The following is a 17,510-nucleotide window of genomic DNA, read 5'->3' on the forward strand; positions in this document are numbered from 1 at the left end:
ATGCAATTGTTCCTACAAAGAAAAGAAAAACATATTGTTGGCTAGAGGATACACATTGGATTGCCTTCAAAGAAGTGCCTGATTTAACGTCGCGGCACGACGCAAGACCCTTGATTACTCAGACTTCATAAAGGTAATATGCCTCAACAACTTCATGGGCACTCTCCGCTACCCGAGGTAGATCTTAATTCTCTGTCAGTTTACCGTGAACCTTGCACCCTCCTTGTTCTCCAACTCAACTGCTCCATGTGGGAACTCTTTAGTGATCAAGAACTGACTAGTCTATTTGGACTTGAGTTTGCCCGGAAACAAGTACATCCTAGAATTAAACAAAAGTACTAAATTCCTAACTACAAATTTGTGCTTCTCAATTTTTTGGTCATGGTGCTTCTTCATCTTTTCTTTGTAGAGGTCTGAATTTTCATATGCTTTTAGGCTAAACTCATCAAGCTCATTTAACCCATTTAGTCTCTTCTCCACTGCTTTATTCCAATCCATCTTCAGTTTCTTCATTGCCCACATGGCCTTGTTCTCTAACTCAACCGGCAAGTGACAAGCCTTCCTATATACAAGTTGGTACTCAGACATACCTATGGGAGTCTTATATGCTATATGGTAAGCCCAAAGATCATCATCAAGCCTCCTAGACCAATCCATTCTACTAGCATTTACCGTTTTTGACAGGATCTGCTTGATTTCTCTGTTGGACACCTCAACAGGCCCACTAGTTTGTGAATGGTACGGAGTGGCTACATTGTGGCGAACCCTCTCCAATAAACCTTTAAATAACTTGTTAGCGCAAGTGGGATCCCCCATCACTAATAATGGCCCTAGGTGTGCCAAATCTAGAGAAGATGTTCTTTTTCGAGAATGTGTTGACACTCTTCCTTTCATTGTTAGCAAGTGCTATGGATTACACCCATTTTGACACATAATCCACCGCCATAAGAATATATCCAATGGAACTCACAAACGGACCCATATAACTAATGCCCCATACATCAAATAACTCGATAACTAGAATAGGATTTAAATAGAGCTCTTGCCTTCTCGAAATACCTCCATCTCTTTGGAACCTATCACATGCCTTGGCAAACTCATGAGCATCTTTGTGAATGGTTTGCCAATAGTACCCACATTGCAAGATCTTATGGGATGTCCGTATACAACTATGATGCCCACCCACAGGTGAGGAATGGCATGCCTCCAAAACACTTAGCATCTTAACTTCTGGCACTCAACAAAGAATAATCCCATCAACACAACTTCAGCATAAGTAAGGATCATCCCAAAAGAACTTTTTCACATCATGCATGAACTTTTTCCTCTGATGGAAGGACAAGTCTGATGGGACTATATCACTATCTAGATGATTTACAAAATAGGCAAACCATGGAATCAAGTCTTGAAAAGCGATTAATACATGCTCATCAGGGAAGGTGTCATCAATTTCAGCCTTTTCACCCAACTCTTGCATAGCTTCATCCTCTAATCTGGACTAGTGATCGGCAACTTGATTTTTGGTCCCTTTTCAATCTTTCACCTCAAAATCAAACTCTTGCAACAGTAGTACACATCTAACCAACCTTGGTTTTGCATCTTTCTTTGCCATCAAAAATCTTAAAGCGAAGTGGTTCGTATGCACTATGACCCTTGTGCCAAGCATATAGGAGTGGAATTTTTCAAAAGCAAATACCATCGCAAGGAGATCTTGTTCAGTAACAGTGTAATTCTTTTGTGCTTCATTTAAGGCCTTACTAGCATAATAAATGGGGTGAATTTTATCCCTTCTTTTCCCAACACCACACAAAGAGCAACCCCACTAGCATCACACATCACCTCAAATGGATTACTCCAATTCGGGGAAATAATTATGGGTGCAGACACCAACTTCGCCTTCAACTCTCCAAAATAAAATTTACATTTCTTCTCAAGTAAATTGCACAGAGGATGTGCAATTTTTGAGAAATCCTTAATGAACCTCCGGCCAGAAGCCTGCATGCCCAAGAAAACATCTCACACCTTTTACAAAGATGGGTGGAGGAAATCACTCTATTAACTTTACTTTGACTTGATCAACCTTTATCCCCTTATCTGAGATGTGATGGCCAATATAATATCCCCTTTCACCATAAAGTGACATTTTTCTCAATTTAGCACAAGGTTGCAATCATCACATCTTTTGAGAACTTGGCCAAGTGACTCAAACAACGATAAAAAAGAATCGCCAACAACTAAAAAAATCATCCCTAAACACCTCAATAGTGTCCTCCACCATATCAGCGAATATTGACATCATACATCTCTAAAATGTAACAAGTGCATTACACAACCTAAAAGGCATCATATAGAATGTGAATGTCCCATAAGGGCAAGTAAAGGTGGTTTTCTCTTGATCCTCTGGTGCAATAGAGATTTGATTGTAACCTAAATAACCATCAAGAAAATGGTACCACCCATTTCCTGCAAGGGTATCTAACATCTGGTCCATGAAGGGCATAGGAAAATGGTCTTTCTCAGTCCATGCATTCAACTTCAAGTAATCCATATAAAATCTCCATCCGGTCACCGTCCTCATTGGGACAAGCTCATATTTCTCATTAGGGACCACAGTCATATCTCCCTTTTTGGGCACAGACTGAACAGGACATACCCAACTACTATCTTTGATAGTATATATGACTCCGGCATCCAACCACTTAATAATCTCCTTCTTAACTACCAATGGCATAGGGGGATTCAAACGTCTTTGGTGCTCAATACTAGGCTTGTGTTTGGGCATGAGTTGGATTTTGTGTTAACCAATACCAAGTGGGATCCCAATAATATCCGCAATAGTCCAACCAATGGTTCGTTTGAACCTTTTTAACACTTCTACCAAACACTCTACTTGTTATACATTCATATTCGATTTAATGATTACCGGCAAAGTGTCATCTATTCCCAAGAATACATATCTCAGATGAGGTGGTAGAGCCATAAGCTCTAATTTTGGGGCCGCCTCAATAAATGGTTTCGCGCGTGGAGACTCGCGATGCTTCATATCTAACTCCAATTACTTTTGTTTGAACTGAACATCACCTCGATCAAGTGCCACAACCAATGACCCATACTCCTCAATACCATCACTCTCAAAATTCATTATCACCTCCGCTAGTGCCTCAACACCAAGGCGCTCTTTGATTTGTACCTCAGACGTACTCTCAACCCTGTACGATATAGCAGATACCGTTTAGATCTCACCACTCTGCTTTATGGACCTACAAATGCGTAAAGTGGCTTCTTCATTATTTAACCTAAACTTCATTTACCCTTTTTTAGATGTCAACCAAGGTGCGACCCGTAGCAAGGAACGGCCTCTCAAGAATAATAGGCACCTTAAAATCCAACTCATAGTCAAGAATTAGAAAGTCAGCCGGAAATATAAACGACTCCACTTTCACTAACACATCGTGGATTATCCCAATAGGCCTCTTCATTATTCGATTGGACATCAATAATCGCATCGCTGTGGGCTTACGATCATCCAAACCCAACTTCTTGTAAATCGAGAGAGGCATGAGATTTATGCTTGAACCAAGATTACATAGTGCTTTACCAAAGTGTAACAATGCGATGGTACATGGAATAGTGAAAGCGCTCGGATCTTATCTCTTTTGCACAAGAGACCTTGTAGCAATATCACTACAATGTTGCATTCGGTCGTTATCCTCAAAACTTATCAATCTCGTCTTAGTAACCATATCTTTCATAAATTTGGCATAACTGGGCATTTATTCAAGAGCTTCTATCAAATGAAAAATGATAAAAGGCTTATTGAACATAGAAGTAAAATGTCGATATTTACCATCCTCAGTGTTCTTTACCAATATTTGCAGAAATGGTAGTGGTGGTCTAGGAACGGGAATCACCTTTTGGGGTATCTCCACTTCTTTCACAACTTTATCTACCAACTCACAATTATCTTCCACTACCTCATTATCTTTTCTCACCTCATCTTCTACACCAGACGGCATCGGTGGATCAATGGTTTGCTTACCCCCTTGAGTAGTGACTACCATACAATGTCAATCATTGTTCGGATTTTTGACAGTATTGCTAGGATGAGTACCCGGTTGGCGTGGGTTCATAGTAGAAGATAATTGGGCCACTTGCAACTCAAGATGCTTGATTGAGATTACATGTGCATCTATCTTTTGCCCGATATTAGCCAAATCACCTCTCAACTCTTTACCATGCTCATCACTAGCATCGAACCTCCTCATCATCTTTTTCAACATCTCCTTATCTCGCACCATACTAACTCCACAATCCCTAGGAGAAACTTCCCAATTTTAAGGTGGAACTTAGGACCCACTCTGATCGTTTCTGTTACCATAGTAACCTCAGTTGAAGTTGTTGTTGCGGTTATAGTTTCCATCTTGAACAAAATGACCCTCTTGATTGTAATTCCCATAGTTCTGATCTTGATTTCCTTGACCTTGGCGCCAATTATCCTTATTAGAGCCTTCGGAGTTCGGTCGAGAACCCCCCGTCTGCTCATTCACTGCGTAAGAATCCTCTACATAGTAGAATTCATCTATTTGTGGTGGTGGTTTAGTCAAATAATTTACGGCATTCACTTTCTCCACACCTCTAGTGATACGTTTCAATACCAACTCGAGCTCAGTTCTCATATGAGCCATCTATTCCGAATCTCATCTGAGGCCAGGTTGTGTGTAGCTTACACTTTAAAGGTGTTTCTCCCAGTGTCTGACTTCCTAGTGCTCTAAGCCTTATTGTTGCAACAAAAAATTCTCCAACTTCTCTGCGATATCTGCGTATGTGCACTCACCATAAGAACCACCCGCAATAGTATCAAGTACTTTCTTATTATTATCATCTTACCCCTTATAAAAGTACTCTTTCAACGACTCATCATGAATGCGGTGGTTTGGGACACTTCTCACAAATGAAGTGAACATATCCCAAGAGATACTTACCGACTCCCCAGGCAATGCCACAAGTTGTTCACTCTATATTTGTGGTTGAGCTTTTTAGACACCGGGTAATACCGTGCTAGGAATGCATCCCTTAACTGCTCCCAAGTATAGATCGAATTATAGGGCAACTCAGTAAATCAAATTGCTGCCTCTCCCGTCAGTGAGAAAGGGAACACCCTTGATCCAATGACATCCATGTCTAAGTCTGGCCTCCCTACACAAATCTAACACACCAACCTCAGTTTGGCGATGTGAGCATGTGGATTCTCAAATGGTAGCCCCGAAAACAAACCTTTAGCGGTAAGCATCTGCATAAAACTACTAGGTACCACGAATGTATGACCCTGTGGTAGAGGAGGTAGGACAAGAGGCCCATCAGAATCTGTGATGTTAACATTGCCCCTATAGTACTCTAAAATGCGTGGGGTGGGAGGTTGTATACTCAAAGCATCATCACCAAGATTAGCTTGATTGTGTGGATCGTTCATTCTACGGAGTGTACGGTTTAGTTCTGGATCAAATGGAAGTATTGGTTCTCCTGACTCCGTGTACTTGGCAAACAGTAGAGCTAGACCTGAAAGACACAAAAAAAAGAGAAAAAGTAAAAATTAGGAAATTGTTGACTAAAACTAAGTAATTGATATTAAAGTTAATCTAAAAGCCACTTTCCCCGATAGCGGCGCCAAAATTTGATAAGCTCAAATTACACTCCCTAAAGAAGTATAAGCGGTCGTATCAAGTAAAGAACCCAACTATTAGGTTAGGGTCGATCCCACGAGAAAAATAATTTAGACTTAACTTTAATGTACGATTACCTCTATTTAGTCAAGTTCTTTCCGAAAAGTGGTGATAAAGGGGGACGGGGTTTGTGAAACAAAAATGTTGTAATGGTGTGAAATCTAACAAGTGGCAACAATAAATTGTTGGTGATTATCATGTTATGAGAGAAATTAGGGTGTAAGTATTTCCCATAGGTTCGTAACGCCATATTCCTAGCTTATAACAATTCTTTCCTAAGGTTTGCATGCAAAGTCATAAGTTATGTATCTCTAAATCCTTGGTCCGACAATTAGAGAATTTCACCCCGTACCGTGGTCCATCTACGTGTTTCTAAGTTACTAACCCTTTCCTTTATATTTCATATTAAGCATCATATCCGATGTTTTGCTTAGTTATTACCTCACACCGATCGACACTAGCTAATTATATAGTATCCACTAAATCTATGTCGATAATTCTTTTCCTATTAACTACCCCCTTGGTCCGACAAGTAGCAATAAGGTGAGTTCTAACATGTGCACTCGTTAAAATGACTTCTAGACGAAAGAATTATCCATGCTTGCAATAACCTAGTTGAGAATTGTTAATTAGCTAGGCTTATTTTGTTAATTACCCATGGTTCCCACAACCCTAGTTGTAGATTTAGTTACCCATGCTTAGAAGAACACAATTCATATTTGTTGAATAATAAATCATGAACTTACTTTGAAAAGTTAGAAGAAAACCCAAAAATTATGATTGAAACAACAAAATTCACTTGAAAATTGATTCCGGAAACTTGAATTAATTGTCTGAGTTGGAAAGTAAAATATCCAAGAACAAAAGAATGAAAAATAATAAAAGATCCAACCCCAAAAATGAGGTTTTAAACCCTATTTATAAAGACATTGTCCTAAAATAAAAGGAAAACAATTAAGGAAAGTTTTTCCAAAAAAAGCGGCTTCAATCGACGACCCCACTGACGCTCCGTCGATCAAACGACGGACCGTCGACTGCCTCCATTGATCTATACATTGAATCTTTTCAAAGCCTGCACGTTTCATCTTCTCTGATCCAATCGATGGACCAATAGTACGGTCCGTCGATGCATATCATCATTCCATACTTAGCTTTTTCTTCAACACCGGGTACTGGGACATCCTATGATCTCATCAACTATTTGCCAGGATGGTCCGTCGATCAGTCGACGGACCGTTGGTCCTTTTGTAATCCCTATACTTAGTTAGTATTCCCCGAGTTTCTACAGATACTTGAACCTCCAATCGAAGATCTGATAAGATCAAGCTTACTTCTCAAATAAAAAGTAAAGCGGTCATATCAAGTAAAGAACCCAACTAATGAGGTTGGGGTCGATCCTACGAAGAAAATAGTTCAGACTTAACTTTATTCTATTATTGCTATTATTTAGTCAACTATTTCCTTAGAAAACAAAAGGCAGAAAAGGGGGTTTTTAACTCTATATTAATGAAAATAATTAACTAAATTAAAGTAACCAACTAACAGATTCAAATCTCGAAGCTTAATCAATTAATAAAACAAACTAGGGCTTAAGTTTTCCCCACAGGTTCCTAACTTGATAATTCTAACTATAACAATTCTTTCCTAGTATCTTGCATGTAAAGTGATAAGTTATGTATCTCTAAATCCTTGGTCCAGCATCTAGAAATTTTCACTCTGCACCTTGGTCCGGCTACGTGCGTTGCTATACTAACCCTTACCTTTTCCTCATATTAAGCATTGTATTCGATATTTGACTAAGATATTACCTCGTACCAACCGACACTAGCCTATTAGATAGTGTACACTAAATCTATGTTGATAATTCTTTTCCTATTATCTACCTCCTTGGTCTGGCAAGTAGCATTAAGGCGAGTTCTAACGTTGGCCATCCGTTAAACAGACTTCTAAACGAAAGAATTATCAATACATGCAAGAGACTATTCTAGAATTGCTATTTTATTTAGATTTTACCTCATTTTCACCCATGGTTCCCACAACCCTTGTTATGGGGTTTAGTTACCCATGGTCATAATAACACTATTCATATATTTAATACAAGAAGTCATGTAGTTACTTTAATGAGAGAGAAAAAAATCCAGAAGTTCACTTGATTGATCAACAAAATCACCAACAATCAATTCCATAAAAAGTGTATCAATTATTGAAATTAATCCTTCAATACTTGAACAAGAGAACTAAAGATTATCGAAAAGTCTAACCGTCTAACCAAAAGTCTAACCCCAAAAACGAGGTTTTTAAAATATTTATAATAAAAACAAAACCTAATAAAAGAAGGATTCTAATTACTAAAAATCTGTCAAAACGCGTCTGAGTCTACGGACCTCGTGACAGGACCATCCTGGTCACGACGGGCCGTCATGGCCTCCGTCATCCCATACTTCACAAATTCTTCTGCTGCTTTCTTCATTACCCTCAACATACAGGTATGTCGGTCCGTCGAGGGTCTCCGTTCCATAATACTTTAACTTCTTTGAATTTGGGTACTGGAACTACTCTCTAATCATTACGACGAACCAGCAAGACTCACCGTCGTGGTTATGACGGTCCGTCATGGACTTCCGTAATTCCACACTAGGTTAGACTTATCCATCTTCCTTTAACAGCTTCTCTCCTCACTAAGATTCCACCTAAGGACCGTCACAGACTCGATGGACCGTCATAAGTCCGTAGGTGGTCTCTTCTGTATTTCTCGCTAAAAAACTTCTGTGTTCATCTTTGGACAAATTTCCTTCAAATAAGGAGAAACTTACATAAAATCAATACAAAAAGGATTTTGGACACAAACTAAACTTATGGAAAAAGTATTAAAAGTATTGTGAAACCATGGTACATCAACACCCTCAACATAAATTTGTTGCTTGTCCTCAAGCGACGCACTATGAGTCACTAAAAAATCTTTGTACAGGAGTATCCATATTTTAACTTTTGCAGTCATTTGGATATCAACCACGATCATTCTCATCATGTTTATGTGTGTTATCACTGTTAAGCTTGAATTATGTGGAACTAGACCATGAAACAAACTCACCACGCACTGACACCCATCCTCTTCAATTTCACACCAAGGTGCTAATATTTCCGGTATTTCAACTAGTGTCCTCACTTCAAAACAACATCCTCATTTTTCACACAATGATTTCAGTTTGAGTATAAGGATTACTTTTAAACACTCACTATCTAGAACAAATTCACAACTCATTCATACATATTGCCATAAGCTTGCCCTTATTTTCACTGTTGTAAGTTCACCATACAACTCTTAGGATCACGATAGGACTTTCTTATCTTGTAACATAGGCTTAGGGTTAGGTAGGGTATATTTAGGTATACTTTAGTGACTTGTTGCCATCCTTGAAATATCGGCTAAATGTACCACCTTTTTTATCGTTTTATTTGGCCCAATTTCTCAATTTTCTTTTTATGTTGTTGTTTTCATTTTCTTATCCTTATATGTAAGTGACTTTTTTAGTCACTTCTTTTTTGTTCTTTATTTATCTTCATTCTTTCAACCCCACTTTCCGGCGTATTCCTTATAACAGCCACCCTCAACACATGACTTTGCCAAGAGTCAAGGTTTACAATAACCATGGTTGGGTTAGGGCCACGACAAGGTTGTTTTGTGCATTAGCCACCATCAACTTAGACTTTTGGCATAAACTGAAGTGCACATGTCCAAGGAGGGACAGGGCCAACACATTGTTCCCAGAGAATATCAGTTGGGGTGATAAAGAAAGATCTGTTTTTAGGCTCAAATCATTTGGATCAATATGGGATTAACTTCATTTGGTTTTTTTATTTGGGCTCAAGATTGACTATTTCGAACAAAGTACTATGATCCTTTCCTAATTTTTCATTTTGGCTTACTTTTAGCAAGACTAACCAGGCAAGTTCTAGCTCAGTCTCAATGGTGGATCCTTCAAATTTTCCTCACACTCACTTGACATTCATTACATTCCCAGATTATTAGACACCTACTTCGAGTATTAGATTCAAGGTCATGTTGTAGTATCTCTATGTCATGTTTAGAGCCACACAATTATCAATTACTATGCCTAGTCATGCATCATTTTCATATTGGGATATCATATTTATTTTAGCCATCATGCTTCAGAGTTATACTATGTACACAATATATAACATGTCGGTTCAACAATAAAAGTGATCAGTCTTTTGGGGAAAAATAACACAGTCAAGAAAACCCCAAAAGAGGATCTTGAATTGGGCTAGACTTCATCCTAACATTCACTTTCCATTTACCCCACCCCCAATAAAAAGATATGAAATTGTCCCCAATGCATTAAAATTGGAATACGAGAGTGGTAGGTGAAGCAAACCTGAGTCGCAAAGCGGCGGCGATCAGCAAGTTGATGGGTCCGGTTCCCTGAAACCCACTACCTCTGTAGTCTGGACACCCTCAGTAGTGTCCTCATCAGCAACAGCACTATCAGTCGTGCCTCCCGTTGTCTCCACATCTCTGTAGCTAGAAGCCCCGGCAGCTAACTCTACAGCTCAAATCTTACGCGCCTCCTCATCAGCAATCGAGGCTCTCCTCGTAGACTCCATCTCACGGGGCTCCTTCTTCCTTGCCCTTGCCTCATCTTTTTCTCGACCCCTGCGCCTCTTGTCATGATCTCGAGGGGGAGGTGGTGGAATATCAGAAGTGGCAAATAAAGCAGCAAACAATGTGTCCTCAGCAGGCTCTATAGAAGGGGCCTCAGACTCAGGCACTCTAGCCTCAAGGATCATATCAAGATCTTCTCGCGAACTCTCAACCACAGCTTGAAGGGTCGACACATCCATCGAATGTGTTGTCCGGGCTGGAACCCACAACTCAAAAGTGTCTAAGTGCTGATGAACCTCCACAGTCTTCCTCTCTGTGTGTTGTTCCATCTTACGCTCCAAGCGGTCCTCTACCTAAGCAATAGACCTCTGCATCCAAGGCTGGATGTGATGCACAAGTGTGGCAATCTGAGCCTCTAGTTTCTGGACCCTAGCAAGCGGGACCAGAGCGGGGGAAGGTGTTGAATGAGAGGAGCTTGGGGCAGTTCTTCTACCGGAGATAGACTCGACTGGGTTAGTGTCAGTGGGTGCTAAAGTAGCATGCGTAGCCGTTCGAGCATGCGCTACAGTATCAGCCAGATTCTCATCAAGTGGAGGCACCTCTGGACGAGGCCTTCTGTGTGGAGCCAACTCATTAGCCTCATCCCTGATGAGGCCGATATCAACATACCCATGCGGAGTCTTGAGCTGATCAATGTGACAGATAGGCACACCCGCGGACCTGCATAATGAAAATACCATGCATGGAAAAGGGTAAGTAGTGGTGACCTTGAAAGCCCTCTCGTGCATGACCGCCTAAAGAAGCCAAGCAAAGTTAACCTCAAACCCAGCCATCATTGTTGCCATCAGAACTGCGCGATCCCATGTAACTATATTATCTGCAGCCGTGGGGGAGAGGCAGTGACGGACAATCAACAATAGAAACATAGCCATGAAGGTCAAGTTAGCTTTCTTGATGGCTCCCTTCGGCTCCATTACCTAGTAGGCAGCCTCTCCATCAATACATAAGTGCTAGGCCATCCACCTCTTGGTGGTCTCTATCAACGTTGGCTCACACAAGAATCGGCCATCTTTAACAATTTGCCACCGCTAGTCGAACTCGATGGTGAGAGGGTTCCTGGTGGTATCAACATCCTTGCCGTACAGATACCGGTGGATGGAGTGTAGGGAGATGTCGACCTGTATGCCGCGTACTGTGACGTGCTCAAGTTGGTCCTGTTTGGCGGGGGCATCCCGCCTATCGATCTGTGATCGGACAGTAGCCACATAATAGGCGTAAAACTCTCGAACCAACTCCTCACTATAGTGTCCCAAAGAACGGGCTATCCACTCTAGCCAGTGTCTGCTGAAGAGAGTGTGGATATCTGGCATAGTGGGGAGACTTACCGTAAGGACCTACCTCTCTAATGTAAGGGTCCGTGTCATGACGCCTTTATCATTTAGAAGCTTGGCGTCTGAATACACTTGGTATTTCCCGTCGATACACCACAGGTTGGGCTGATCGCAAACCAGGGCGGGAACTCTAGTCGGTGAGCCTGGAGTAGAATCAAGTCTGCCAGCCTCATCAGACGAGGCAGACTGTGCAATCGTAGTGGGTCCAGAGACTTCTGCGGACCCGGAGGCTTCCTTCGACCACGAGACTCCTAAGGAACCAGACACTCCTTCTTCTTGTGTAGCTGAACCATAAGGTGTGCCGGTCAGTGTTCGCTCCTCATCAGAAAAACAAGTAAGTGAGGCACTCAGCTATCAAGAGCAGAAACACAATAGTAGACTCCGACTAGTAGAAAGGAGATTTCGGGATTTCGGGATTTCGGGAAGTGATGTGGATCAGTTTATGGAGAAGAGGATGAGAGAGGCAGGAAGTTGGAAAGGGAGGAAATGGGAGAAAGAGGGAAAGAAATGGTTTAAATGAAGGGGTAGGGAGTTTAAAAGGTTGAAAACTTTTTAAAATCCCATACGGGTTGGGTCGAATTGCTGGTTAATGACACAACGAGTCCCCGATGATGGTTCATTGCAGATGTGATGGTCTGTCATGGGTTCCGTTGCGGATGCCCTAATTTTGAAAGTAAATGAAAAACATACCTGGCACAACGGATTCATGCGACAGACCGTCGAGAGCATGATGGTTCTTCGATGTATATCAGTGAATGTTGCGGAGTGATTTTTTGTAAAATTTCCTAGTGATGTGTTGCGTATTGGGTTGCCTCCTAACCAACGCCTAATTTAACGTCGCGGCACGACTGAAGACACATGATTACTCATACTTCATCAAGATGGTATGCCTAGATCACTTTATTCGCCGATTAAGCATGCCCGAAATGGATTTTTATTCGTTGTCCATTCACCTTAAATTGCACACCCTCCTTGGTTTCCAACTCAACTACTCCATGAGGGAATAGTTGGGTAATGAAGTAAGGGCCAATCTATTTGGACTTGAGCTTGCCCGAAAACAAGCACAACCTAGAATTGTATAAAAGCACCAAATCCCCAACCATAAACTCTCGTTTTTCGATTTTTAGGTCATGGAACTTCTTCAACTTTTCTTTGTAGAGGGTTGAGCTTTCATAAGCTTTCAGGAGAAATTCATTGAGTTCATTCAACCTAGTTAACCGTTGTTCCGCAGTTTAGTTCCAATCCATTTTCAACTTCTTCATCCCACATGGCTTTATATTCTAATTCAACCGGAAGATGACAAGTTTTCCCATATACAAGTTGATATAGGACATACCTATGGGAGTCTTATACGCTGTCCGGTAGGCCCAAAGAGCATCATCAAGCCTCCTTGACAAATCCGTTCTACTAGCATTCACTGTTTTTGACAATATATATTTGATTTCCCTATTTGACACTTTAACTTGCCCACTATTTGGAGGATAGTAAGGAGTGGCCACATTATGGCGAACCCCATATTTCTCCAATAATCCCTTAAACAATTTGTTGAAAAAGTGGGATCCCCCATCACTAATAATTGCCCTTGGGGTACCAAATCGAGAGAATATTTTTTTTCAAGAACGCAATGACACTCTTCCCTTCATTATTTGCGAGGGCGATAGCTTCCACCCATCTAGATACATAATCAACCGCTACTAAAATATACTTCATTCCATGAGAACTCACAAAAGGACCCATAAAGTCAATACCCTAAACATCAAATAACTCAATCACAAGAATGGGGTTTAGAGGGAGTTCTTGCTTTCGTGAAATGTCGCCATCTCTTTGGCATCTATCACATGCTTTGCCAAAATCATGAGCATCTCGATGAATAGTTGGCCAATAGTAACCACATTGTAATATCTTATGAGCGGTTCGGGTACCACTATGATGTCCACCAACGGCTGAGGAATGGCATGCCTCTAAAACACTCAACATCTCAACTTCTGGCACACAACGTCGAATAAGCCCATCGGCAACTGCTTCTATATAAGTATGGTTCATCCCAAAAGAACTTCTTCACATCATACATGAATTTTTTTCTTTGATGAAAGGACAAGTCATATGGAACAATATCGCTAGCCAGATAGTTCACAAAATCTGTGAACCATAGAATCAAGTCTTATGAGGCAGCCAATACATGCTCATTGGGGAAAGTATCATCAATATCAGTCTTATCCCCTAACTCTCTCATAGAATCATCTTCTAGACGGGACAAGTTATTAGCAAGTTGATTTTTGGTCCCTTTTCTATCCCTCACCTCAAAGTAAAATTCTTGTAGCAGTAATACCCAATGAATCAACCTCGGTTTCACATCCTTCTTTGCCATCAAATATCTCAATGCTGAATGGTCAATATGCACTATAACGTTACTACCTAGCAAATAGGAGAAAAAATTTTCAAAAGCAAAGACTACTGCAAGGATTTCTTAGTAATTCATTGTGTAGTTCTTCTGGGCTTCATTTAGGGCTTTACTAACATAGTAAATGGGGTGAAGGATTTTGTTTCTTCTTTGTCCCAATACAACACCAAGAGCAACCCCACTAGCATCGCACATCACCTCAAATGGAATGTTCCAATCTAGAGAAATAACAATAGGTGCTGACACCAATTTTCTTTTAACTCGCCGAATACTTTAAGACAAGATTCATCAAAATAAAATTTACAATTTTTCTCCAACAATTTGCACAACAGATGCACAATTTTTGAAAAATCTTTGATGAATCTCCGGTAAAAACCTGCATGCCAAAGAATGTTTCTCACACCTTTTACAGAGATAGGTGGGGGAAGTCTCTCTATTACCTCGACTTTAGCTTGATCAACCTCTATGCCTTTTCTAAAATGTGATGACCCAAAACGATACCTTCTTTCACCATGAAGTAGCATTTTTCCCAATTTAGTACTAAATTGCAGTCTTCACATCTATTAAGGACTTCAAATAAATGGCTCAAACACTGCTCGAAGGATTCACCAACCACAGAAAAATCATCCATAAAAACTACAATAGTATCTTCCACCATGTCGGAGAATATCGACATCATACATCTCTGAAATGTGGCGGGTGCATTGCACAACCCAAACGGCATTCTCTTCAATGCAAAGGTCCCATATGGACAAGTAAAGGTGATTTTCTCTTGATCTTCTGGTGCAATATGAATCTGATTATACCCCGAATATCCATCAAGAAAACAGTATCACCCTTTTCCGGCAAGTCTATCCAAAATCTAATCCATGAAGGGCATAGGAAAATGGTTTTTTTCTGTCCATGCATTTAATTTACGATAATCTATACACACCCTTCATCCAGTAACCGGTCTCATTGGAACAAGTTCACTTTTCTCATTGGGGACCACAGTCATTCCCCCTTTCTTAGGTACACACTAAACAGGGCATACCCAACTACTATCGGCGACCGGATATATTACTCCGGCATCCAACCATTTAATGATTTCCTTCTTCACGACCTCTTGCATAGGTGTATTTAAGTGTCTCTGGTGCTCAGTACTTGGCTTATGATCGGGTATGAGTTGGATTTTATGAGAAAAAATACAAGGAGGGATCCCAATAATGTCTGCAATAGTCTACCCAGTGGCTCGTTTGACCTTTTTAGCACTTTCACCAAACTCTCAACTTGTTGTTCATTCAGGTCTGATGCAATTATTACCGGCATAGTGTCACCATTTTCTAAGAATTCACACCTGAGATGAGGTGGGAGAGCTTTAGTTCTAACTTTGGAGCCTCCTCTATAGACGGTTTCGCGGGTGGAGACTCCCGATTCTTCATGTATAATTCATATTTCTTTGACTTAAACCGAACATCACCACAATCAAGAGCCGCGAATAATGACCTATACTCTTCAATGCAATCGTTATCAAAATTCATTATCACTCCTGCTAATGTTTCTACACCTAGACGTTCTTTAATTTGTGTCTCGGATGACTTACCAACTTTATAGGATATAGCAAATACCGATTGGAGCTCACCGCTCTGCCTCATAGACCTATAAATGTTGAAGGTCACTTCTACATTGTTCAACAAAAATTTCATCTGCCCCTTTTCCATATCAACTAAGGCTCTACCCGTATAAAGGAATGACCTCTCAAGAATAATAGGTACTTCAAAATCGACTTTATAATCAAGAATAACAAAATCTGCCAAAAATATGAACGACTCCACTTTTACTAGCACATCTGGAGTATCCCTATAGGACTTTTTACTATTCGATCGGCCATCAGCAGCCGCATCACAGTGGTCTTTGGATCACCCAAACCCAACTTCTTGTAAATCGAGAGGGGCATAAGATTTATGCTTGCCCCCACCTCACATAATGCTTTCACAAAATGTAATAACCCGATTGTACAAGGAATAGTGAACGCACCCGGATCTATTTTCTTTTGTACTAGAGATCTTATAGCAATAGCACTGCAATGCTGCACTCTATCATCATCCTCAAAAGTGACCGATCTTTTCTTTGTAACCAGATCTTTTGTTCTAAAGCTTCTACAAAATGGACATTAATAGAAAGTTGCTTCAACATTGTTATAAAACGTTGATATTTACCATCCTCAGTCTTTTTCACTAATCTCTTAGGAAAGAGGCGGGGTCTAGGCATGGGAGTTACCTTTTTAGGCACTTCAGCATCGTTTCCAATGTTATCTTCTACTTTACCACTAACCTCTACCACTTTATCATTATCTTTTTTCACCTTTTCCTTATTAGACGGCATAAGTGGATCAATGGTTTGCTTATCACCCCGAGTAGTGATTGTTATATAGTGTCCATCATTTTTCGGACTTTAGACAGTGTTTCTAGGAAGAGTGCCCGGTTGCCGTGTGTTCACAGTCGCAGATAATTGGGCCATTTGCAATTCAAGGTGCTTAATCGATATTGCATGTGTATCGAATTTCTACCCAATACCCGCTAAATCACTCCTTAACTCTTTAGTGTGCTCATCACTAGCATCAAACCTCCTTATCATTTTGTGCAACATATCCTCAACTCGCGCCATACTACCTCCACCATCCCTAGGATCAACTTCACGATTTTGAGGAGGAACATAGGGCTCATTCCTATCATTTTTGTTACTATAGTTACCCCTGTTGAAGTTGTTGTCGCGGTTGTAGTTTTTATCGCGGACATAATTACCCTCACAATTATAGTTACCATAGTTCCGACCTTTGTTTCCTTGACCTTGGCGCTAATTCTCCTGATTTGAGCCTTGGGCATTCGATCGAAAACCCCCGTCTGCTCATTTACCGCATAGGAATCCTCCTCATAATAATATTCATCATTTGGTGGTAGTGGTTTAGGCAAGTAGTTCATTGCATTTATCTTTTTTGCACACCTAGTGACATGTTTTAATACCAACCCAAGCTCAGTTCTCATCTGAGCCATCTCTTCACAAATCTCATCTGTGGTTGGGTTGTTTGTGGATTGCACTGCGAAGGTATTTCTTCCAGCATCTGACTTCCTAGTACTCCAAGCTTTATTATTCTGGGAAATTTTCTCTAACTTTTTGTTAATCTAAGCATAAGGGCACTCTCTATAAGAACCACCCGCTATAGTATCCAATACCGCTTTATTATTATCATCCTTTCACCGATAGAAGTATTCCTTCAGTGACTCATCATCTATGCGGTGATTGGAGACACTTCTCAAGAATGAAGTGAATCTATCCCAAGAACTACTAACTGACTCTCCTTGTAGTGCCACAAAGTTATTCACTCTGTCTTTGTG

General features: G+C 40.6%; 1 protein-coding gene across 1 annotated transcript; it reads right to left on the reverse strand.

Moving 5' to 3' along the window:
* Nucleotides 1-282: 282 nt before the first annotated feature.
* Nucleotides 283-816, reverse strand: LOC138348722 (uncharacterized). The gene has a single exon (XM_069298294.1). It carries the CDS (start codon nucleotides 814-816, stop codon nucleotides 283-285), a length of 534 nt encoding a protein of 177 aa, XP_069154395.1.
* Between the last annotated feature and the right edge of the window lie 16,694 nt (nucleotides 817-17,510).

Source organism: Solanum lycopersicum, chromosome 5 (assembly GCF_036512215.1).
Source record: "Solanum lycopersicum chromosome 5, SLM_r2.1".
In the NCBI taxonomy this organism is placed as follows: Eukaryota; Viridiplantae; Streptophyta; class Magnoliopsida; order Solanales; family Solanaceae; genus Solanum; species Solanum lycopersicum.